Here is a 24,199-nt window from a genome sequence, read left to right as displayed (position 1 = left end):
GTTGGTAGCTTGAAATTGGCTGCAGTGAGAATATTTACACCGTGGAAATGAGCAAACACTACAAAGCAGAGCTCCGCCCCGCCCCAGCCTGGTGTTCAACATTCATTCATTCATTCACCTCGGTACCCCGGATCCGAAGCCCCACACACTATGGTCACCTGATTTACAGCAAAGCCTCCACTGCAGCTTAGTGGGGGAAAGGATGATCTTTTCAGTAGATGGCTCTGGGTCAGTGGATATTACGGAAAAAAGAGAGCCGTGAGCCCTCCATTACGTTATACACAAAGATTATGAGATGGATCATACACCTAAATGTGAAAGGTAAAACAAAACTTCTGGAAGAAAACTTAGAAGACTCGTGTGGTCGGCAGAATAATGCCCCCAGCAAGATGCCCACATCCTAACCCCTGGGACCTGTGGCTGGGCTGAGCCACATGGGAAAGGGGAATTGATGTGCAGGTGAATGAGGGGGAGAATGGAGAGCTTCCCCTAAAGCTCTCTGAGGAAACACGCCCCACCTCCTCCTACGATTTAAGAGATGAATGAAAAGCATGTGCCTTTAGAGGAATGTTGCAGCTCAGCCTGCAAGAATCAAGGCTTGTCTGTCTTACAGCCACCAGGACCCCATGACTGTGCCTCTTGGAGGTTCTGGGGAACCTAACGTAGGACAGGTTGCTGGCACCCTCAGGCAAAGGCCCTGTCAGTGGGTCTTAGAGGGAGGATGTTAGGGCTGCGTGTGCTTCAGCTCCCACCCCGACGGGCTGGGGGGTGACGGGGAAGAGAAGAAACACTCCAGGGGGCACGGTGGGTAACTGACTGCTGCCAACTTAACTCTTCTGGAATTTTCTGTGCTGCCCTTTGATAGTCTGAATGGGCCGAGGCCAAACGTGGAAAGTCCTTACCATCCATTCTTGACCTTTCTCAGTATTCAGCCTTGTTTCCAGAAAGTCCATAACTGACCCTGAGTAGATACCTCTTTGGACCTTAACCAAGGTATCCTAACCCAGCTGTGGGCAGGGGGAGAGGACACCCAAACCATTAAGTAGATGAGGGACCATGCAAACCCATCCTGCTCAGACGACAATAAGGCTTAGTAGTGAGGAGCAAGGGCTTTGGACTTGGAGCCAAATGTGTGGGTCCTGGATTCAGATCCCGGCTCTGCCTCTTCCTAACTGTGTGATCTTGGACAAGATACTGACCTGTCTAGGACCCAACTGTAACATGGGGATGATAAGAGCCCCTGGCATATGGCAGTGCTGTATGACATTCCCTGTATCGTCGTCGTCACCATCATCATTACTGACAGCTAATCGAGACAAGCGACTGGGCCTGAGGTTTTCCTCCTCCTTAGAATGTATATCTGCTCATGGGACCGGAGAGAAGAAATGTGAAGTTCAGGAGTCTGGCACTTCCAGCTGAGGCAGTCTGACCTATGTAACCCACGAGAGAGGGTGCCAAGGAAAGGCTGGGCAGGAGGAGTGGACGTGTGATTTCAACCTATTTCACGGGAGCCCATCGCCGGCCCATGTCCTTCTCATCCGTGGTCTCAGGATGGGGACCTGAGACTCCAGAAGTCATGACTGGCTCTCTGCTCCCTCCCCTGCCTCCTCCACGATCTACCCAGAGGGAGTCCTCAGGGAGCAGGCACCACCGTCCAGTTATTACGAGGGGGGTACCAATCATGTGCACCCAACCGAACGGCCACCACTTAAATGAAAACACCCCAGTCGAGCCAGTGGGCCATTTATGTTCTTTATTTTTTCACAAGCTTTGAATTCAGAAATAAGAGCCACAGTAAGTCAGTTGTTAAGTAAAAATGGGGGTGATTACAAAGGAAAACTTTGTACAAAACTTTAAAAATGTGACTGCCCCATCAACCGCCTCGGAGGGACCAGGACTCGGGCAACCCGGGAGCGGCCGGTGCCCCACTGTCATCAGCCCTGAATGGGGATGGGAGACCCCTTTCTGAGTGTGAACCTGGCTCGGCCTGGAGCCCGGAGCTGGCTGGAAGGACACACACAGACCGGAAAGACGTCATGGCGAGGTACAAGTGCCACGGAGACCAGGGTTTCTGACACGGGACATGGATGATGGTTCTCTGAGAGCAGCAGAAGGCTCCCCGCCTCTCTGAGAATTCACAGCAGATCTCAGTGGGGGTGGGGGGGCAGGCTTCTTTCTAGTGTAGACTTGGGGTGGCGGCAATGAGTAAACATCTTCGCGTTAAGAGTTTTGGAACTGCCCCTGAGGGCTTGAGGGCTTGACACCGTGTCTACCTCTGTCCTCGGCGATGTTCGTCAGACGCACTCACAGACTTGCATACGTAATTTAGTAACATGCATCAACTATCCTAGAACAGCTACAAGGGTGCAAAGGAACCACTCAGAGAGTCATGGAGCCGGGAGTCGGGAGTGGAAGGGACAGTACAAGACGAGGCTAGAACCTGTGTCCACTAAGGAGGGAAATGAAGGCACCATGCTCTGAGATGGAGTGGGCGTGAACACACAACTGTGGGCAAGGAATTTCCAAGCAAACACACCACACTAGTACCACTTCTTCCGAAACAAAAAAGGAAAGAACATCATTCAATTTTCCCCCCATCAGGACCAAATAAAACTGGGTTTCAACAACACTGACAGGGAGAGGCATGGACATTATTCCCAGAATCCTTCACTCTAGCTCATCCACGCGTCTGCCTTCAACCGAGGCTGGTGATGTTGGAGCGGCCACCAGGGGGCGCCACGATGCGGTGGCCAGTGCGCCTGGGGTTGTTGTCATCTATCTGGGCACCTGAAAGAGACAGAGCCAGACTGGATCTGTTGGCCCCAGCTCCACCTGCTGCTCCTGAGGGCTGGGTCTCTCCCATGTGCCCCTGCTGGGCGCGCGTCCTGACGTGCCTCCATCCTCTCAACCCTTGGGGACCCAGGCCAGGCTCACCTCTGGGAGGCTCCCCTGCTCTCTCCTCTGTGCCCCTTAGGCCCTGGGGTCACCTTCTTACAGTCCTGACCACGTTGCACTCTTTCTCGTCTGGCTTCCCCAGTGGAATTTCACATTCTTGAGACAGGTGCTCCAGTGCTCAATAACAAGCACTTACTGAGTGCCTACTGTGTGCAGCCACAGACTTGGTGCTTTCACATATGTTGTTGAGTTGAGAGCACAAGATACGACAAAGGGGGCATTTTTACTCCAAATTTACAGATGAGGAATTTGAGGCTTGGGTTACGCTTCTGAGGGGACACACCTGGAGGGGGGGAAGCCAGGATTTTAGCACCAACCGGTCTGTCTCCAAAGCCCGCAATCCTGCCGCACAGTCGGAACAACACTGGGCACAGAGCCCGATGCTCCAAAGGTGCTTTATGTATGGTGTGCATGGAGCACACGTATGTGCGTTTGTATGCCTGTGTGCATCTGTGCATGCGTGTGTTCCTGTGTCTGAACCACTCAAACCGGATTTCCTCATCTCATTTGCAATGAACACATCTGCATGGGGGAGGGGGCAGCATTTTTTGTTTTAAATCTGCAAAGCAAACCATCCATTCTAATATCATGCATTCTCTTGCAGTTAAATAAAGATTTAAAATTCCAGCACCAAGCCCAGAGCCTGGCGCTCAATAAATGTGTATTAAATGACTAAATGGTGAATGACGGATAATGCGGAAAGCAGGGAGGTTGTGGAGAAGGTCCTAGGGTCTAGTCGGGAGACCTGGGTTCCAGTACAAACGGTGCCTTGACTTTGGGTAATGTGGAATCAGACACTCCGCTCTCTTAGCCTCATTGCCTTTTCCATAAAATAAGAGCCAACTCAAGGCCCTTCCACCTTTGACATCACAGCATCTGTGGAGCCACAAAGAATCTGGTTTAGATCCTGACTCTTTCTCTCGTTGTTTCATTGGTAGACGACGTGTCTTCCTGGTAATTCAGGAATCTCCTAAAGACCCAGAAATCAGAGACCAGGCCTAGTGCTTAACACCCTCTCTCTTCATAATCACCTGTACCCTGCTGGTTACATGCCAGGTACTTGGAAAATACCTATTGGACAAGAGGACACTAGTTCAGTAAGTTACGCTACGTCTCTCTGACGTGACACACGCAGATATAAAAGGACACGACGTTGGGAAATATCTAGGGTGTTGGTAGCAAATGAAGTCACCTGTCAACTGCTGAGAGGCTGGCCCAGGCAGTGCTGCGGGCCTCAGAGGGAGCTGTGGCCAGAACTGGGACAGCAGGGTGCTTGTGGGTCCTTCCGGCAGACTTTCTGTGGCATTGTTTTTCTTGCTTTAAAAGGCAGGGATTTCTCTCCACATTTCATTGCAATTGTGAATTGCATAACTTGAGAACAGAGATCTAGTCTGCACGCTCCCCGAGGCAGGGCCCACCCAGACAGCTTTTCCTGCATCGCAGCTAATCCTGTTCTGCTGTCTGAGCACCCGATGAGACACTCAGGTTGTGTGGAGGGCCCATTTTGTGCACAGATATTAGTTACCTTGAAAGTCTGGAATCACACTCGGTGTGCGAGAACCTCTTCCATGACAGCTCATGGAACGTGAGATGGACTGGATGGGGACCAGACTTGTGTCCCCCACTGCAGAATCACTGAGGACAGTCCCTGAGTGGATGGTAGGTTCTGTCACCCCCACAATTTAAATCGATGTTTCATCTTCTCTCTCTCGGCCCCTGCCATTCTCTTCCACTAACTACATCCCCTTTCTGTTTAAATGTCCTTCACGCCTGCTAGACCAGGAGTCAGCAAACTGTGGCTCTCTGGCAAAACTCGGCCCACCACCTGTTTTTGTATAGTCCAAGAGCTAAGAATAGTTTTTACCTTTCTAAACAGCTGCATTTGAAATGGCTATTTATTATAATATCCTAGATTTTGCCTCTTGGCTCACAAAATTTTAAATTTTTAAAATAGTTACTATCTGGCCCTTTAATAAAATGTCTACTGGCCTCTGGGAGAGACTGAGGGCTGCCCAGCATGTTATTCATCACTGTATTCCTAGACCTAGCACAGCATATAACAAGCTGATGCCTCAAATATTTTAAGAGTTGAAATTCCAATTCAATGTTCCCAATGTGTGCATGTCTGCCCTCGTGTGGCGATCAGATGAAATTGCGGACACATGTCCCCGGGGCCTTCAGAAAGTCTGAGGGACCACGTCAACTTTCGATTTTGTCCACACACATTTGTTGAGCACCAAATCCTGGTATTTTGACAGTGAATTTCTTGGGGCTTAATTCCCTCCTTGAAGAAATAGGAATGATATCACTCTACACACAGGGTTGTTGTGGAGAAGAAACAGTCACGAGTACGACAGCGTGTAACAAACTGCAGCGGAGGCTGAAGATGACCAGAGCACGCGCCCAGCAGACGGTGGCTACACCAGTCACCACTCCACGTCTAGCTTCCTGGGTAAGAGTGTAAAAACGTCTCCACCTGTGCTTAAGGACGAGCACAGGGCCAGTCTTCACAAACCAGGGTCTCTATCTCTACATGGCCCCACAGACCCCCTCTGCTTTCTGACTCCCCCAACCGGCTCTGCCCCCACCGGGAGGAGAGGTGGAGGGGTCCCACACTCCCGCCTTGCTTCCCCATGGCGTGCCTGAGGCCGTGGGTTTGTTCAGGCCTCTGGGAACCGCCGTGGGCGTGGGGAGCCGGCCGCGCAGTTTCTTACCTGATAAACTGAAGTTGGACTGGTGGAGGTTTCTGATGGGCGGAGGCTGGTGTTTGTTAGGCGAGGACTTGGCGGAAGGAGCAGGAGTTGTTGCATATTTGGGTGTAGCTGGCACCTCGTACACAGGACCGTCATACATGCCCCTGGGAACCCCTTGCAACCCAGAAACCTAAACGGGGCGGGGGGGATTGATCAGTAAGAAGCATGTGTGTCTTCCCGTTCAGATGGGCCAGAGCCCTGCAGCCGGATAGTGACCTGAGGCCACCTCAGGGGTAAACACACACACGCGCGTGCATACACATGCAGGCAGACCACATGTATGCACCCAACCACCCATACACGTGTATACGTGTGCACTTACAATTCACACATGCATACACGTGCATACACATGTGCACAGACAGGCACAGCACAATGCACTCACTCACCCCCCACACGCATGCATGTATACATACACATCATGCATGCACAATCCAACACAAATGCAACGCACATATAAAGACATGCGTGCACATACACTCACACATACAAACAGAGCTTCATGCAGGAGGACCCCAAAGCGATTTCCAAGGGAAAACTCTTGTCTCTGAGACTCCCCACCATCCCTCTGAAGGACCACTGAGTCAGGGACTGGCTGCATCAAAAGGCCCGTCTTCATCTACGTTCTTACAAAGTTGACCCCCGACAAGGATTTGGGGGCACGTAGTTTGTTTGGGAGGTGATTCCAGAAAGGAGGAGGGAGAGAGGAAAGGAGAAAACCCACCACAGAAAGGGAAGTGGGCCACCTCTGAGGGCAGCTGGCTCAGGGAAACTGTGAGCAGGGAGTGAACCTCAGCACAGACCCTCGAGAGGACAGGGTCCGGACAGGGCCATGGATCTGGCCTTAATCGCCACGAGTTGAGGGCTGCCCCAGGGGACAGAGGAAGCCCTGAGAGAGAGAAGCTGAAAGCGCAGGGGCTTGAGGTGGGAGGCTGTGAGCCTGCTGGAAACTGCCTGCTGCTGAACAGGTGAGCTCAGAGACAGACAGGTGAGCTCGGACACGGACAGGTGAGCTCGGAGATGGACAGGTGAGCTCACAGATGGACAGGTGAGCTCAGAGACAGACAGGTGAGCTCACAGACGGACAGGTGAGCTCACAGATGGACAGGTGAGCTCAGAGACAGACAGGTGAGCTCAGAGACGGACAGGTGAGCTCAGAGACGGACAGGTGAGCTCAGAGACAGACAGGTGAGCTCAGAGATGGACAGGTGAGCTCAGAGACGGACAGGTGAGCTCAGAGATGGCCAAGGAGGGTGGGTGTGTGCCCCAGGCCCTGGGAGAACAGCCTGTGTCCAGGGACGTGCAGTTTTTACTGTGAGTCAGGGACAGCGCCCCGACCCCAGCCCTGGGCTCCCTCCTCCTCTGCAGCAGGGGTCCCATTTTTAGCACCAAGTCAAGGCCCCCACACACCATGGTGACAGTCCTCCATCTGTCCCCGGAGCCCTGCTCCCCTGGTCCTGGGACCTGGCTCTCTTTTTGTCCCACTCCTCTCAGTACCTGCTCTCTGTGTCTCTGGGTTTCCCTCGGTGCCTGCCGGCTCTAATGCCGTCTCCCTGCCTCCCAGTGCCCGTCCGTGACCTCCTCTGAGCCCAGCTCAGCCAGAGCCGGTGCTCTCCCTCACCTGGCTGGGCTCTTAACTTCTGCCCCAAGTGTGCGGGGAGGGAGCACCTTGTGCCAGGGGATCCGGCGTGCTCGCTACTGCAATGATGGCTTCGCACTCTTACAGACGGGACTGCCAACCACAGGCCTCAGGTTCAAGCCAACCTGGAGGGAATGAAGCCAGCCAAGGAGCGTTTCTGCCCCCTCAGTGGGCATCCCCGCCAGGAATTTACATGAGTCCCTTTTCTCTCAGCAGCTGCCACAGTCACTCAGCCACCTTGGCCATCCCTGGCCATTTCTCGGACCTGACTTGCTTATTTTCCACGTCCATCCTTTCCCTACCTGACGCATAATGTCTGTGTGATTTGGTATCTTTGACCTAGGGAGCTACACCTTATGGGAGATGGAAAGGGACCACAAACAGACACAGAGCCTCATAATGTGGGCCTGGGAGTCTGGGAATGCCAAGAGGTCTCTGGACTTTTCCATGGAAATTGGTGGTGGTGGTGCCATTTCTGAACCACAAGAAGAGTGGGACGATACACAGGTGGGCACATGTGCATGCACACACACAAGCATGAAATATGCATATATATACACAGACACCCGTGCACATATGCACCCGTGCGTGCACACACACACACACAGACAAGCTGGGCTTTCTGGCAAACATCAGCCATTTAGTGCGAGAAGCAGGTTGTCGTGGTGACAGGAGGGACCCAATTAGGGAAGACGATGGGCCACAGGTAGGAGTTTATCTAAAGCGTGAGCAAGCTTCTTCCCGAGCTGGACTGGAGATGGGACTGAGCCTGCTCCACGCCCTTCTATCGGACCTCCCGAGTCTGTGCTAAGACTCATCATGGCAAAGAGGGAGGAAAGATGTGGAACGGAAGAGGAGGACGGGGAGGGAGAAAAGAGGGCAGATCTGAAGGGCGTCTAGACGCAGTTCTGCCATCCGTCGAGGTTGTTTGTTTTTACCAAAAGGGCAATGCCTAAGGGCTGCAGAGCTCTCCCAGCTGTGAGATGCTGGTCAATCCACTGCTTCGAGCACCAGGGTTGTGATCTGCAGGAGGGTCAGGACACCTCAAAGGGGGTGGTGAAGACCCCGAGGTGATGCAGGACGCACATCCCAAAGCAGCTCAGTCAGTGTCACTCCCACTGCCCATCCCATCCCCACATGTGCACACCTCTTTACAGTTTGCAAAGCCCAGGGACCTCCAAGGTCTCATCTGGTTCTCACTCCAGCCGGAGACTCAGGCAGGGCTGTCACTGCTCACATGACACACGAGGACAGGGAGGCTGGCGCGGCTACACTTGTCAACTGCACACGCCAGCCCCGGCCCCACGCACCTTGCTCCTGATGCGGACGCGCTGGTACAGGTACTCGGGGAAGGGCTTCCGAGGGATGAAGCGGCCCACGCCCTTGTTGATGTTAATGTTGCCGTCCTCGAAGACGATCTTGCCCTGGCTGATGACCACCAGCGGGGAGCCGTGGCACTCCATGCCTTCGAAGATGTTGTACTCCACAGCCTGCACAGCAGGAACCACAGCAGGACCTCACCACGGCTTTCTGCACAAGCATGTCATTCCTAACAGCGACTCTGCCTAACATCATTTCACAGGCTTTTCCAAGGTTTTCCTCTCTGAAATCGCCTTGTTTGGGACTGTGTAATATTCCATTATATGCTGTTTCATTTGCATAACAGACCCCTCACAACTGAACATTTAGGTTGAGGGGGGTATTACATCAACAAACCAATATTGTCTGAGGCATCGTGAACGTGAATGGGGGCCCTGGAGTCAGGCAACGTGGCTGCTCAGACTATAATGGACACTTTTGTGTCTTTTTTAAAAAATATTTTCTTCAGGATAGTTTACTAAAATTAAATTACTAGGTCAAAAGAGATGAGGTTTTTTAAGGCACTCACTGCAGACTGCCAGATTTTCCAAAGGCATCAGCCCAATCAACACTATGTCAGCAGGGAGAAACATGTCATGACTTCACGTCTATGACATCCCCTCCAGCACTGGGTGAGGTCATTTTTACTTTTTATTTCTTTTTTTTTTGCTAATTTGAAAGACAAAACATGTCCTTAAAAATATGCATTCCTTTCATTACTCCTAAAGTGAATATAACCACCACCAGCCAACTGCTTTTCATTTTTTGTTTTAAAGGTAGGTCGTGTATATGATAAAAAAAATTAAACAGTACAAAAGACATTTGATTTTTTAAAAAGCACTTGTCTCTTCTACTTCAGAGAGATAAGTGCCTGAACTGAGTCTTCTGTGCCCCCAGATAGTTCCTGCACATGAAGAATCGTCTTGCACATTGCAAACGCCCTGTACAGTTTTCACCTTAATTTTCCTCCTTACCTCAGAGATGGTTCCATATCAGCACATGTACGTGGTTTAAAAATGTTTTTAACATTCTTTAAACTGCTGTACCGAACTATTATTTATTTATCCAGTTCCCAGGGATGAATAATTGGGTCGCTTCCCACTTTTGCTACAAACCGTGCTGAAACACGTGTGTGTGTCCATGCCGGCATGTGTGGTTTTATCTTTCTACATCATTCTAGATGTGGAGTTTTGGGCCAAAGAATAAATGGATTTTAACTTTGATGGAGTTGTCCTCCCAAAGAGGAGGCACAAGCTTCCATTCCTGAAAACACTCTACAAGCTCGCCTGCTTACCACGGTCTGACCACATCTTTGTCCTATAAAACCCCTGCCTCTCAGTCATGGGCACGGGTGAAAAACAGCATCTTACTGTTGTTACTTGCGTTTGGTTAATTATAAGTGAGATGGGGTCTATTTTCATTTATTTTTATTGGTTTTATTTTATTTTTTTATTTTTATTTTTTTTGGTGAGGAGGATTGTTGCTGAGCTAACATCTGTGCCAGTCTTCCTCTATTTTGTATGTGGGTTGCAGCCACAGGATGGCTTGATGAGTGGTGTAGGTCCGTGCCAGGATCCGAGCCACTAACCTGGGCTGCCAAAGCAGAGCGCGCCAGACTTAACCACCAATGATGGGGCTGGTCCTGGGTCTGTTTTTAAATGAATATAAACCATTTGTATATTTCTTCTTGTGTAACTGTTTGCATTTTTGCACACTGTTCTGTTTATTACGTTCTTGGTATTTTGATTTCTAAGGACATGTTCGGTGTTAAGGAATTTATCCCTTTGTCTGTCCCGTGTGTTGGAAACACTTCCCCGTCTCTCCTCTGCCTTTTGATCTCACATAAGTTAATAATAATTATTACTATTTTTTGCCACACAGAGGGGTTTTTTGTTTAATTTGTATGTAGTCAACGGTCAAACAGACCAATCTTCTCCTTTATATTTTCTAAGTTTTGCGTCTTGCTTAGAAAGGTCTTCTGCCTTTCAAAATCATTTAAAAATGAGTTTTATTCTAGTCCTTTCATAACTTTATTTTACTTCGATCCTTGATCCATTTTGAATTTGTTTTGTGGTAATGAGTACGGCTGACGTCTAGCCTCATGAGAGGGGCTGTTCTCACAGAACTGGTTCGATAACTCTCTTTGTCTAACTGACTTGAACTGCCTCCTTTATTGTAAACCCAATTCTTCCAGGTGGTCGGTCTATTCTTGGCTCTGTACCAATGCCAAACTGTTTCGACTGTTGTAGCTCTATAACACATTTTAATAACTGAAACCGTCAGTGCTCTTTCCTTAGTTTTCCCTTTTTCAGAAATATTCTCAGACTTACCATCTGGAACTCTGCTTTTCTAGTTACAAAGAAATTCTATTGAATTTTCTTATGCGATTACGTCAACTTTATAGATTAAATTAGAAAGAATTGATACACTCACTCTGTTGAATCTTATCAGTGTAAAAGAGCTTGCATTTATGTGAGTCTTTAGTTATTGCTATTAGAAACAGGATTTTGATTTCCATTCTATTTTTCAGAGTGCTTTTTATTATTTCATAGGAAAGTTATTGATTCTTTATATTGATTTGTAATCAGCCAATAGGGTTCTCTTCTTGTTTTTGATGGTTTTTAGATGCATATTTGGGGCTTCAGGGAAACCATCAGATCTTCTCCAACAGCTGCTAACACTGCACCAGACTCAGTTTGCAGCTGCCTCCCAGGGCCCAGGCAGTCTGTTTTCAGTTTTTCAGATGTTTGCTAATCTAATTCTTCCGGAGTCACCCTGAAGGGCCCCTGCTAGGCAGTAATTTATAATTTTGCTGAAGCCCAAATGTGGATTGTGAATGCCAAAAGGCGGTGCACAAGGCAAGTCACTTCCCTACCAGGCGGAACTGGCCACCCCCAACACAGACAGCCCAGTGGGGTTTGCTGTTCCTCTTCCTGGTGGAAGGACATGACATATGCTAGGGTGGTATTCCTCTACTGGGGAATTCTTACAAGGCTCAGGTAATATCACCCACAAATATCACATTCTATGTTTCACAACTACATACGTTTTAAAAGTTAATTGCTTTTTTCCTTAATGGTAATATATGAACAATGTAAAAATTCAAACAGTACAAAAGACCATGATAAAAAACACATGTTGTCTCTCCCATCCATGAGCCCCAGTTCCCTAGTCCCCCTCCCAGGAAGAAACCACTGTTCCTTATTTCTTTTATGTCCTGTAAGACATGGCCTGACACTGAAGAATGGATTAATGGGTACATGGATATGGATAGATGTGGTCATCCATGCAATGTAATATTATTCAGCCCTAAAAAGAACGAACTACTGATACATGTTACAGTGTGGATGAGCCTCAGAAACACGATGCTGAGTAAAAGAAGCCAGACACAAAAGGCCACATATTGTGTGATTCCATTTATATGGTACGTCCAGAAAAAGCGAGTCCATAGGGAAAGAAAGTAGGTTTGTGGTTAAACGGGGCTGGGGGAAGGAGGAATGGGAAGTGAATGCTAATGGGTTTCTTTCTGAGGGGATGAAAATGTTCTGAAATTTGTAGTGGTGATTGTACAACCTTCTGAATATACTAAAAACTACTGCAGTGTACATTTTAAAATGGTGAAATTTATGGTACATGAATTATATCTCAATATATATTGAGTTTGGTAGGCTATGGATATACGAACATGTATGTATAGCTATGGTGTGGCACTTTGAAGTAAATACTTTTTCCACTAAGATATGAAAGGAAATAAGTTGTGTTCTTTTTATAGAAAAGTAGGTTTAAAATTTTAATCACAGGGGCCGGCCCCGTGGCGCAAACAGTTAAGTGCACGCCCTCCGCTGTGGCGGCCTGGGGTTCACTGGTTCGGATCCCAGGCATGCACTGGCACACTGCTTGTCAAGCCATGCTGTGGCGGCGTCCTATATAAAGTGGAGGAAGATGGGCACGGATCTTAGCCCAGGGCCAGTCTTCCTCAGCAAAAAGAGGAGGATTGGCAGATGTTAGCCCAGGGCCGATCTTCCTCACAAAGAAAAAAAAAATTTTAATCACTGATCAATATATAAGAAATGATCTCTTTTTAATTGTTAAAAGTAATATCTTTACAACTTAAAAAAATAATCCCTAATACAGCATTTTTCAATCCATGTTCTGAAAAACATTAGTTTCCTGCACTATGTGAGTGGCATTGCTTTGGACAGGGGAAATGGAACAGACAAAAATCCTTTGGCCAAACTGTCTCATGGCATCCGGCACTGTCCTCTTGTCACTGTGAAAAGAGTCCAGTTCTGGCAGATAGAGGGGATGCTTCCCCAAGTTTAACCAACCTGAAACAATCACTTCCCATGTGGGTAACCTCAGGCACATGACTTCTTATTATGGGTTGAATTATGTCCCCAAAAAAGTATGTTGAAGCCTTAACCCCCACACTTCAGAATGTGACCTTATTTGGAAATAGGGTCATTGCAGATGTAATTAGTCAAGATGAGGTTACTGGAGTAGAGTGAGCCCTGAATCCGACGTCTGGTGTCCTTCTAAGAAGAGGGGAGGACACAGGGAGAAGGCCAGAGATTGCGTGATGCATCTACAAGCCCAGGACTGTCAAGGATGACCGGTGACACCAGAAGCTGGGAGAAAGGCATGAAACGATTGTCCCTGAGAGCCTTCGGGGGAGTGTGGCTCTCGCGACACTTGATTTAGACTTCCGGCCTCCAGAACTGTGAGGCAATAAATTTCTGCTGTTTTAAGCCCCTAGTTTGTGGTACTTCGTTATGGCAGCCACAGGGCAGTTACACACTTCTCTCTCTCTCTGTTTTCTTATTTATTAATAACAATATACCTAACGTAGAAGATTATTGTATTAAGTGAGATGATGTATGGAAAATGCTAAGCACAGAGTTAACTACAAAATAGTATTTGGCTGGATTATGAAAATAACTGGAATCCCCGCTCCTGAGCATAGAACCCGCACATCCACTGATCATGCCCTGAAATAATAGGAGATAAGCGGTCTGCGTGTGCCTGGCTCAGCCTCCTTCCCACTGCCCAGTCTCCCTTTGGGTCCTCGGCCCGAGGCCCTTTAATAGCTGGTCCAGGCTTCACCCTCCTCTCTGGACTGTGATCGCCTCATGAGCCCAGGGGCAGCCCCAGAGCTGCATGGCGGTGGTGGCACACTCCGTCTCACAAATGTTCTCTCACCAGGACACCTTCCCCGACACCACGAGGGAGCAGGTGCCTCTCCTGCGTTCCCAGACCCCAGGCCGTGTGCACATATATCACTGCAGTCGTGGTAACTAAATTAAAATTAAAATGGAATGGCATTAAAATGGACTCGTGTGCCTGCTGGGCAGTGAGTGTGGAGAATGGCGTACACCCTTCTCCAGGGGAGGCGACCTCAGGCTTGTTTCCTCCTGACCCTGTCCCCAGGGATGGGGGTGAGGGAAGCCAGCATGTCACCAGGGAGCACTGGTTATTGTAAGCATGACCACTGGTTGGTGAGCTGGACAAGACCCCTGTGTGCCCATGCCGTGTCTCTTGTGACCGAGTGGGGACCTGGGGGCCACACTCATGAGCTGCTACGAGGGGTTCTTGTCACTTTCTTATGAGATTTCCTTGTGCTTGAGGTCCTGTCCCCACACATGTTGTCTCACCCCTCACCAGCGAGTGATCCCTGGGTGGGCTGGGAAATGGCACCCATGGGGGCATGAGGAATCCCATCACAGGGCGGTGCTGTGTTCACACACTCTGCCTCCCAGGTTGTGTCCTCTAACAGACTTTAGTGAGCCAGGGGCCAGGCTGTGGCCTCCTGTGAGTGTGGTCTTGCGGGTGTGGATGTTAATCTGGACCCAAGATCACTGCTGGTCACGCAGAGTGGGTTTGAGGCAAGCACATAGTGAGGGAAAGATGTCTTATGTCTCTCTGCATCCTTAGGTTTGCTGGATGAGTGAAGAAATCAAGGGCATGTAAGATACAAAGCACAGAGACAGCCCACAACCACAGGCCTGGGGCCCGGAATACGGGAGAGTGTGCACCCTTGGGGCGTGCTCAAAGACAGCACACTTGCCTCTGCTGACTGTCAGCAGTGCACCACGAAATGATAGGAGGATTCTGACATGTCAGATCAAACCCTTTCCAGCTTCATAAGTAAAGTGGAGAAAGAATCTTGGACCTAATACTTTCCCTCTCTGAGCCGGAGAACGCACACATCTGTGGGCAGGAGCCGCTGAGAGGAGAGAGAGACGCACGCCAAGAGCATAACAGCAGCTTGGCAGAGCCTGCGCAGACCCAGTCTCTCCAAGTGGAGGAGAAATGTGAATGACTGTTGTCCAGATATCAGACCACATCCTGATTGGAAACGTCATAAATCATTTTTAACCAGAGGCCTCTAAAATGATTGCAAAGCAAGAACTGCTTACCCAAACCAGGAAAGTCACGGATAAACCAGGACTTACCGACTTGTGACTCTTGGCTGTTATGGTCTTCACCTTGTCGGGGTCCCAGATGACCACGTCGGCGTCCGAGCCCACGGCAATCCGCCCTTTTCTGGGGTACAGGTTAAAGATCTTGGCTGCATTGGTGCTGGTGACAGCGACAAACTGGTTCTCATCCATTTTGCCGGTGGCCTGAAGGCAAGATCCATCAGTGAGAAGAGCATCCCATAATAAGGCCGGGAGAAGGGCAGACATGTAAACTGCCACTGGAGTCCTTGTGAGGAGTCTGGAATTTTCTCCTCTCCCAGCTGAAAACAGACCTTCCTGAAAGAGCCCCTGAAGCTTGGCCTCATCAGAGAGGAAACTGAATTAACTGCTCAGAGGTACGTTGACCTTCGCATGACGGCCACTGTGGCATCTTGTCAGTTTCATTGGGCCCAAGTTAATAGAAAATAAAAACATTTGGTTTCAAGTCAGTGATCAGAGTGGGACCTGGGGCTTCCTTATGCCACAGGATCCTCTGTACCCACTCTCAACCCCCAACCCCAACCACACACACACACACACACACACACACACACACACAGTTTCCATAGTCATCTTTATAGGAACAAAAATGTAGTTAAAAACAAAACAACACATTTTTCATCCTTAAAGAGTAAGGGACAGCTGTCACATTTGCAATCGCAGAGAATGCCACAGGACTAGTGCTATTCGCTTAAGAGTCACGCGTGTCCTCGTGTGCCCTCCTGGTGCATTCTGCTTCTGCCTCGAAGTAAGAAAGGAAGGAGATTCAATCACAAGCAGTGCATGACACACTGGCTTTTGACTGGCCAGGTGGGGTGATTCTGGAATGTTCTTGTGGGGAGAGACAGGGTGCCGCCTTACCACTGCCTTGTCCCAGACGACGGTCATCCGCTCCTCGATCCCATTGATGCCCTCAGGGATCAGAGTGAAGTTATCCTTGCCCACTGCCTTCTGAGCAGTGCTGTAGGGACAGTGGCCGCTGCCCGTGACCTGCAGGTCTCCACTAGCAAGGATAAAAACAAGGTGGCGTTCAGTCCTGAATTCACGCTGAAGGGTAAACCTCAACTTCAGACATCCAATGCAGGCTGCGAACCCAAAACCCCAGAGAGATTCTGTTGAGGATTTGGGGGCACATCATGGGCATTAGTGAGTGACATCAGAAGGCCCTTTGGCCCTTGGTGTCTTGTTGAAAACTAGAAAGAGCCCTGGGCATCGGGAGAAGGTTCTATGTTAGTGCATGCTCCAGGCTGGTCTGGGTAAGGCTCCTCAGGTGGGCTCCTCTTCCTCACCTGGAAGACAGGGGATCCGACCAGAAGAGGGACCGGGCTACCCTACACTAAAATGCTCTGATCCTGGGACAGCTGGGTCTGTTCTTTCCCCGCCTGGAGAGCTCGGGGTGCCCCAGGATGCTGTGGGCGGGGGTGCTCTCCATGTTGAGAAAGGAGCTGGGAGAGGAGAGGGTGCTGGAGGCCAACAGGGTGACTGCTTCCATGCATCTCACTAAATCCCTGAACAGCCCTGCTCTGACGCGATCCAGCTCTGCAAATCCAACAGGCTGGCTTTTAAATCCTGGCTCTGCCACCTCCCAGCTGGGCAAGTCGCTCCTCTTTTCTTCATGTGTAAAATGGAGGAGAGTGGAACCTTCCACCCAGGATCATCATGAGGACCAAATGAGCTAATTCCTGGGCTCACCTAGCACCGCAGGCACCAAAGATGCTAACTCCCATCCTTCTCTCTCCCCGGTTCTCTACCTCTTCTCTTTAAAATTGAGTGCATTGTGGATTTTATCTCAATGTTTAAAAAAAGAGAAGAAAAATAATTTGAGTGCAGCCAATAAATGAATGGATGGATGGATAAATGAATATATAATTGAGTGAGTAAAATACACATCTCCATCCAGCATGTGCCCGCGTATCTCACAGAGTCAGGGACGTTCACACTGGAAGGACGCCCACGCCCCTGGCCTCATGCCTCTGCAAGTTCACAAGGGGGTAACATAAGTGCCCTGACATTTGTCGTCTTACTGTCAGGCTGTTGCTGTAGGAGCTGGCCGGTGTCTGCGTGCTGTGCTGGCAGGACAAAATGCTAATCATTGCTTGTAGCAAAGTGACACAAGTCCACTGGGCTTGCTTTTTCATCCCTCTAGCTTTTGAGAGAAAATGCCCTGTGGCTCCACTGCAAGCCCTGAACTGGGCATCTGAGTCAGTGAACGAGGGAAGCGTTATTTTGTGATTATCAGCGTAGGCAGAGGCCATCCTCCAATTTGGAGCCCTGGGGCACATTAATGATCATCTAGATGTACGGAAATATATTTACACGTGATATTCACTCATTTATTCAACAAAGGTGTGCTGCAGACTTCCTGCCTGGCATGATTTTAGGCCATGGGGATGCATCTATGAACAGAAAGAGACAAAATTCCTGTGCTCATGAGCTGACATTCTAGTGAGGACTGGGGAGTTGGGGACATATGGTATGTCAAATGACTGTGGGGATTAAAATCAAGTGAGGAGGGGTGAGGAGCACTGGGGAAGACGGGGCCGCCATTTTAAAGAGGGTGTGCAGAAATCTCTCATTGAGAAGGAATCTTCCAGCAAAGATCTGAAGGCAGCAAAGGAGCAAACAACACGATGTCCAAGAAAAGAGAGTGTGAGGCAGGGGCACAGTAAGTGCAAAGCCCCTGTGGCACTGTCCTGCCTGGTGTGCACTTAGCATGAGGCCAGTGGGCTGGACTGAGGGAGCCGAGGGGAGAGGACGGCCAGAGCAGGTTCAGCCTTGCAGGACTTTGCAGGGACTTACCTGTGTTTCCCTTTGAGAGGAGAGACCCCTGGACGTCTCTGGGCAGAGGGGTGGCTTGGTCTGATTTAGGTTTTAAAATATCTGGGTGGCTGCTGGGAACAGACTGTGACGCAGTGGGGTGTGGAAGGGGCAGTGTGGAAATGAAAGGCCTGTCCGGAAGTGAGAGATGATGGCTGCTTGAGCCGGGATGGTCATGGCCCGGGGGGCGAGAAGCGGTCATATTCCGGTCCATGGAATCTGGTCCGTGTCCTGCCACCCTGAGATGGGCGTGACTGTGGGGCAGCAGCTTTGTGGAGGAAGAGTGGGAGTGCGTTTTGGTCTTGGGGCTGCCTGCCAGACATCAGGCTACACACAGTAAGTAAGCCCTTGGATGTGCAAGTCAAGGGTTTCTGCATTATTTGGGGGACAGAGATCTCCATGGTGGGTACACACCACCCCCACAGTTCCTTCTGATTAGAAACCCTGTCTTATCCTCGCCCATCAGGTAAACTCCTACTCATCCACTAGCTCCAGCCCTGAGGTCACCTCCTCCAGGAAGCCTTCTGCACGTCTCCCGGTCCTGAGCGTGCATCTCTGCTTCCAGAGCAGCCTCACACCTCACCCCGTAGCCGTCTCTTGTGGCCTGACGCATTCTTCCCTTGTGCTGGCTCACAGCAGGAAGGGACTACGGTAGCTGTGCTGCTACTGTGTGTACGCAGCATAGTGAACCCTGAATTCCAGGCCTTTCACCTACACCGTCTCATAACCGGCTCTGCGGTGGGTACTGTATTCTCCCCACTTTGAGTAAACCAAGGCAGAGACATTACAGGGTATGTGACGTGCCCAGGGTGACACAGCTAGTTAGTGGCTGAGGCGGGGTTTGAATCCTGGTCTCTCATTCCTAATCCTGGTTGCCTCCCAACACACCACGGTGCCTGGCACAGAGGAGGTGCTTAAACAGGTGCTGACTGAACAGGAGGTGGTCCAGAAACATGGACGGGACAGTCACTGAATAAAACAGACCCTCAGGCCCCCGAAGGCCAGTGTAAACAGTCTGGAGCTTTGCACCCCAGAGCCTCCAGCCCAAGGCCTCCACAAGTGCATCCAAACCAGCCCCAGGTTCCCGCCCCTCGGCCCTCTGCCCCAAAGGCCCCCGCCCTCCCAGCTCTCACCAGGCCAGCAGCGAGGTCAAGTAGTCGGGTGTGGTGGGGTCCGGGCTCAGGGGAGGGGAGGTCACGAAGGCCGCCGCCTTGGCCCAGTTCTTGCTCCAGTAATGGGTGCCATCCGTCCCCAGGCTGGCAGCAATGGGCTCTCCAAACACGAGGGGCCCTGGGCGGCAGACCCAAACACGCGAGGTTAAGAGCGAGGGGTCTCCCGTGGGAGATGCTGCTGCACAAAAGTAGAGGATCTTGGAGGCCAGAGAATGAGGCTGGCCAAAGGCAATAAGTCGTCTATCCTTCTCCCGGGCTTCACCACACGCATCCCGGAGACCCCGGCCAGCGGGTACAGCCATGCACCGCTTAACGACAGAGACATGTTCTGAGAAATGTCGTTAGGCGATTTCATTGTTGTGCGCACATCAGAGTGCACTTACACAAACCTAGAAGGTGTAGCCCACTATACACCTAGGCTATGCGGTACCAATCTCATGGGACCACCGTCGTCTATGCGGTCCGTCATTGACCGAAACGTCATTATGCGGCTCATGACTGTACTCAGCACCCAGCCGCCCCACTCAGCAAGCTCTGGATTGTTATTGCTGTTAGTATTTGGACACAACCATTATCTCCTTTTACAGCTGTGTAAACTGAGGCACAGAGACGTGATTTGTGTCTTAGTCTGGGTTCCACCAGAAGCAGATCTTCAAATAAGGAAGCGAGTTCAAGTGTTATATGTGGGAGGTGACTCTGGACACACCGGCTGGGGACTGAGGAAGTGACATAAGGAGAGAAAGCAGGCAAGAAAAGGGGAGTTATCGCTACGGGCACCTGCAGCTCAGTGCAGCTGGGACCTCTGGGAGACTGTGGAAGGCGCCGCAGAGCCGTCCCACCCCCGGGGCGAGGGAGCCGGGCTGTGCATCCACTGACCCGCTGCTTCCCAAGCATTCCAGCTTGTCTTCCAGGGAGGGGCCAGATGTGCTTCTGCCAGAATAAAAGCCCACGGGCAGTCTCCAGTAAGAATCTTCACACACAGAGACAAATACCAAGGGGATGTGGGCCGACAGCACTGCCGAATTTGCCCAAGGCCATGCTGCTGGGCAGACCCAGAAAGAGGGGGGCAGGACCCAAGAGCTGACGCAGCCCCGGCTCCATCACTAACCTGATGTGAAAACCCCAGGAGAGAACTTGAATGCTTGCAAAGTTCTTTAAAATGCGTGTTCCCAACTGACCCCACAAGACAAGGTCTTACTCTAACTGCAAATGAGGAAACTGAGGCTCAGACAAGACTTACCTGAGGTCACATAGTGGGCACATGGCACCCCAGGAGTCAAACCTAAACCTGACTGCACATCTTGTGTTCCGCCCGCCATCCCATCTCCCTTTTCAACGTGTGCTGGAGGCCCAGGAGGCTCAGGCTGCCGGCAACGGGCAGGGTGTCTCTGTCCTGGGCAGGGGCCCCGTCAGTGAACTAGAACCTGCTGGACACCCCTTCCTCAGGACCCAGCTGCCCCGCAGGAGGCCGGGTGCTGGGCTGCGTACCTCTCTTCCTGGCCAGGGTGATGATGTCGGCCGCGCTCTTGCTCATCACCTTGGTGATGTACACGGGGCAGTTGATCCGGCCGGCGATGGTGATTGCCCGGAACACCGCCTCGGCCTCCAGCTGGGGACATGGCAAATACACGGGTCACGGGAGGGAGGGACGGGGCACCACCCACTCCAAGTTCCCAGGGCTCTCCCTGAACCAGCATCCTTCAATTTTCCTTAATTAAATGTGGTCAGGGGGAAATCTATTCCTTCGTTTGTTCACTCAATAACCACGTGAAACTGCTTGCTGTTTGGTTTGCTCTCTGCCCCTCCAGACCAGTGCTTCTCGAACAAAAGGACCAGCTATGTTTTGTATTGTTTTCTTTTTAATTTCCAGTCTGGTGATGCCCCAGACATGGTCCCGCTGCTCGTGACTGGTACGCAGCCCGAGTTGCATGCCACACGCTATGTGAGTCCCACTGCACCTGGAAGTGTCCCCGATCTGCTCTCCGGGTGAACCCACTGGTCACATGCCTGGACACAGCAGCAACGTCCACGTGCTACAGAGGTTTGTGAACGCCGTCTCCGGGTCTGTCCTGATCTCACCAGGGACCAGGACACGGCCTGTGGGCCGTGGAGCTCACGTGCAGAGCACTGGGCTAAGTCAAGGGCCCCTCAGGATTAGGAGCTTAGCTACTCATGTGTCGTGTCCCCAGAGTCCAGCACAGGGCCAGGCCCAGAGCGCAGGTCCAGGAAGACTGTTGATGATTTGATGAAGACATCAGGAAAGAGCCTCAACTCAGAGAACGGCTTCTAGGGTGCCCATCTGTTCCACGCCCAATCTGCTTGCCTCCCTCTATGCCCCTCACACACACTCACATACACACTTGTGCACACTAACACACTGTCACGCACACACATTCTCACACACACAAACTCCGCCACTCCCAGGGGAATTCACTTTCAAGTCTTAGAACACAGTGGGCAGCGTGCAGGGGCACGTGTATAGGCACTAGGCCCGGGACCTGTGGCTCCGCTTCCCTATCATCAAATAGCAAAGTCCTCAGTAAGGATCCTTATCCAGTTTGGACACCCAAGCGTGTATGGGGCCTTGGTGTGAAGCTCCTGGGCCCCGGGAGAGGCAAAGCCTTTCCCCCGCCCCTCTGATTGACCTGCAGCCTCCAGGGCTCCCAAGTTAGAGAGCAGACCCCAGGGAAGGCCACATGTGCCGGCATGCCCATGTAGGGGGCTGGGATGGAGACAGGGGCTCTGGCTGGGCTGTTCCAGCTGGAACAGCATCGGGTGAGCTCTCAGCCATGGCCGTCACACCCAGTGGAGGGTCCTTTACCTCTTCAGGTCTGCTCAGAGCATGGCCCTCAGGACCTGTGATGCCCATCTCCAAGATCCGCTTTTGTTCCTACGAGACCAGAACAATGATTACAGAATGTCAGAGCTGGCAGAGGCCGCTCTTCCCACGCCCTCGTTAGACAGACGGGGCAGCTGAGGCCCGGAGGGTGAGTGGTTTGCACAGGTCTAGCTTGGGCTGGGGTGATCCAGCGCTTCTCTGCTCCCCCCGCCACACCTGTCCGCCCCGCCCTCGCAATCCCGGATATCTCCGTCCACGCCTGCTCTCCTTCAATCCCCCGGGACCAGTGAGAGGAAGCAGGGTGATAAGAAACGAGCCTCAAAGACCACCGACCACCCTCCCAACCTCCGAGCCTCTGCTGCAGGGCTCTCCTTTGGGAAGAAAGGTGGTGTTCGGGTATTGCATGGATGTGGGAATCAACGAGCCCTACACTGGGACTCCAGCTCCAGAACTGACCATCTCGTGACTCTGGACGAGGTGGCCAAGCTCTCTGAGCCTCAGCCCTCTCTTCTTTACATTGGGAACAACAGCGCCTGCACCCCGGAGTTACTAGAGTGAATCAACGAGGCAGCATGTGTAAAACGCTGGCACAATACCTGTGGACAGTAGAGGTCATTAGCGGGCAGCCAGCTCTCATCACCTCTACTATAGTTTCCTCTCGCTGGCATCTGTCTTTCTAGCAGGAACCCTCTACCTCAAGCTTACCATATAACCTTGAAATGGTCCCCTGAGCTAACAGCCCAGATTCAAATCCATTTGCTCCAAGGTTTTCTCATCCTAGGAATACTTTAATATCTCAAAAATAATTTTTTTACATGGCCCAGATGTCAGCTGTGCTGCTAATTTTAACTTCCACAGTTTCTGCATCATTGTTCTTGGAAACATCCCTACCGTGAGCCCCGGGCCCTGTCAACCATGAAGAAACATCACCGTGTCCACTGCGCATCTATGGTTGTGAAGCTTAAGTTTATTATAGGAACATAAACTGGAAACAGTCTCAAGGTCTAACAGCTGGGGTGGATTTAAGTAAACGATGGGATAATTTCAGCTATTGAAGATGGTGTTTACAAAGCATTTTTGTAAACTGTTTATAAAAAGATTTTATGATATGGAGAGATCCCTATGCAAGGTTGTTTAAATGTCAGAGACTACTTCTGTCGGAAGGAAGGAAGGCAGGGAGGAAGCAGAGGGGAAGACAGGACGGAAGGAGGATGAAAGATGACACAATGGGAGGAAAACACAGATCACAAAAAGACCAGATGGAGTTTCTAGTTCAAGATCGTGGGCTGAGCACACGCATTATTTTTGCTCCGTTTTAAAATCCCACTAAAATGACAGAAAAAATACATGAGAACCAAGAGAATGCAGAGAAGACAACAGACACAAAATGTTGGAAGCCGTAAGGCAGATGCACAACAAGTAAAAGATTTATTGGAACTGAGAAAGCTTGGCAGTGAGGAAAGCTAAGAGGGCCCTGATGGAAGCTTAAGAACTGGTCTCTCCTGCATCGCAGGGGGGAGTGTGAGGGGGGACACTCTGGAAGACCGTTCAGCAGTAACTGCTAAAGCTGAGCACGTGCATGTCCACCTCCAGCAATTCCACTCCTCAGTATATGCTAACAGAAATGCCAACACAGGTTTAACAAAAGACTGAACAAGAATGTTCACAGAAGCTTTATACACAATAGTCCCAAATTTGAAAGTATCCAAAATATCCACCAATTGGAGAATAAATTGTGACACACTCTGCAGTGGAATTCTACACTGCAATGAAAAAGGAAAAACTATTGCTTCATGTAACAACAGGGAGGAACCTCAGAGACCTAGTATTGAGCAAAAGAAGCCAGAAATAAAAGAGTACATATTGGATGGTTCCATTTTTATGAAGTTCAAAACCAGGAAAAATTAAGATATGCGTGGTAGGCAACTTCTAAGAGGCTCCAATGAGCCCGCCTCCTGGTTTTCATGGCCTTGTGTCATCCCCTCCCCTTGCATGTGGGCTGGCCCCAGCACCCCACTCCTAATGAGCTGAACACAACAAAAGAGAGGAGATGTCGCTTCTGAGATTAGGTTACAAACAGACTCTGGCTTCCACCTGGCTCACCGTCTCTTGCTCTCTCACCTGTTCACTTGAAGGAAGCTAGCGGCCTGCTGTAGCTGCCCGCACGGCAAGGAACCCAGGGGGCCTCTGGCCAACAGCCAGCAAAG

At 50.6% G+C, this 24,199-nt stretch overlaps 1 protein-coding gene across 3 annotated transcripts in view; it reads right to left on the bottom strand.

The window, feature by feature from the left end:
- Positions 1 to 1,739: 1,739 nt before the first annotated feature.
- CRMP1 (collapsin response mediator protein 1) overlaps positions 1,740 to 24,199 on the bottom strand; it is a 72,945-nt gene continuing 50,485 nt past the window's right edge. The window contains exons 7-15 of one of the 3 annotated variants that reach the window (XM_087434900.1): positions 21,975 to 22,043; positions 20,642 to 20,762; positions 20,030 to 20,083; positions 19,115 to 19,271; positions 16,026 to 16,167; positions 15,159 to 15,329; positions 8,658 to 8,837; positions 5,670 to 5,838; positions 1,740 to 2,787 (exon numbers count right to left, since the gene is read on the bottom strand). In XM_087434900.1, coding sequence (XP_087291026.1) covers positions 2,696 to 2,787; positions 5,670 to 5,838; positions 8,658 to 8,837; positions 15,159 to 15,329; positions 16,026 to 16,167; positions 19,115 to 19,271; positions 20,030 to 20,083; positions 20,642 to 20,762; positions 21,975 to 22,043 — 1,155 coding nt within the window. In that variant the 3' untranslated portion in view covers positions 1,740 to 2,695. The remainder of the gene's footprint in view (positions 2,788 to 5,669; positions 5,839 to 8,657; positions 8,838 to 15,158; positions 15,330 to 16,025; positions 16,168 to 19,114; positions 19,272 to 20,029; positions 20,084 to 20,641; positions 20,763 to 21,974; positions 22,044 to 24,199) is intronic. The other 2 variants (XM_087434901.1, XM_004432260.3) reach the window with 2 other exon arrangements.

Source organism: Ceratotherium simum, chromosome 8 (assembly GCF_057802395.1).
Source record: "Ceratotherium simum simum isolate JZ-2026a chromosome 8, ASM5780239v1, whole genome shotgun sequence".
Classification (NCBI taxonomy): Eukaryota; Metazoa; Chordata; class Mammalia; order Perissodactyla; family Rhinocerotidae; genus Ceratotherium; species Ceratotherium simum.
Note: the sequence above shows the minus strand (reverse complement) of the source record. Positions and strands in the feature narration are given on the sequence as shown.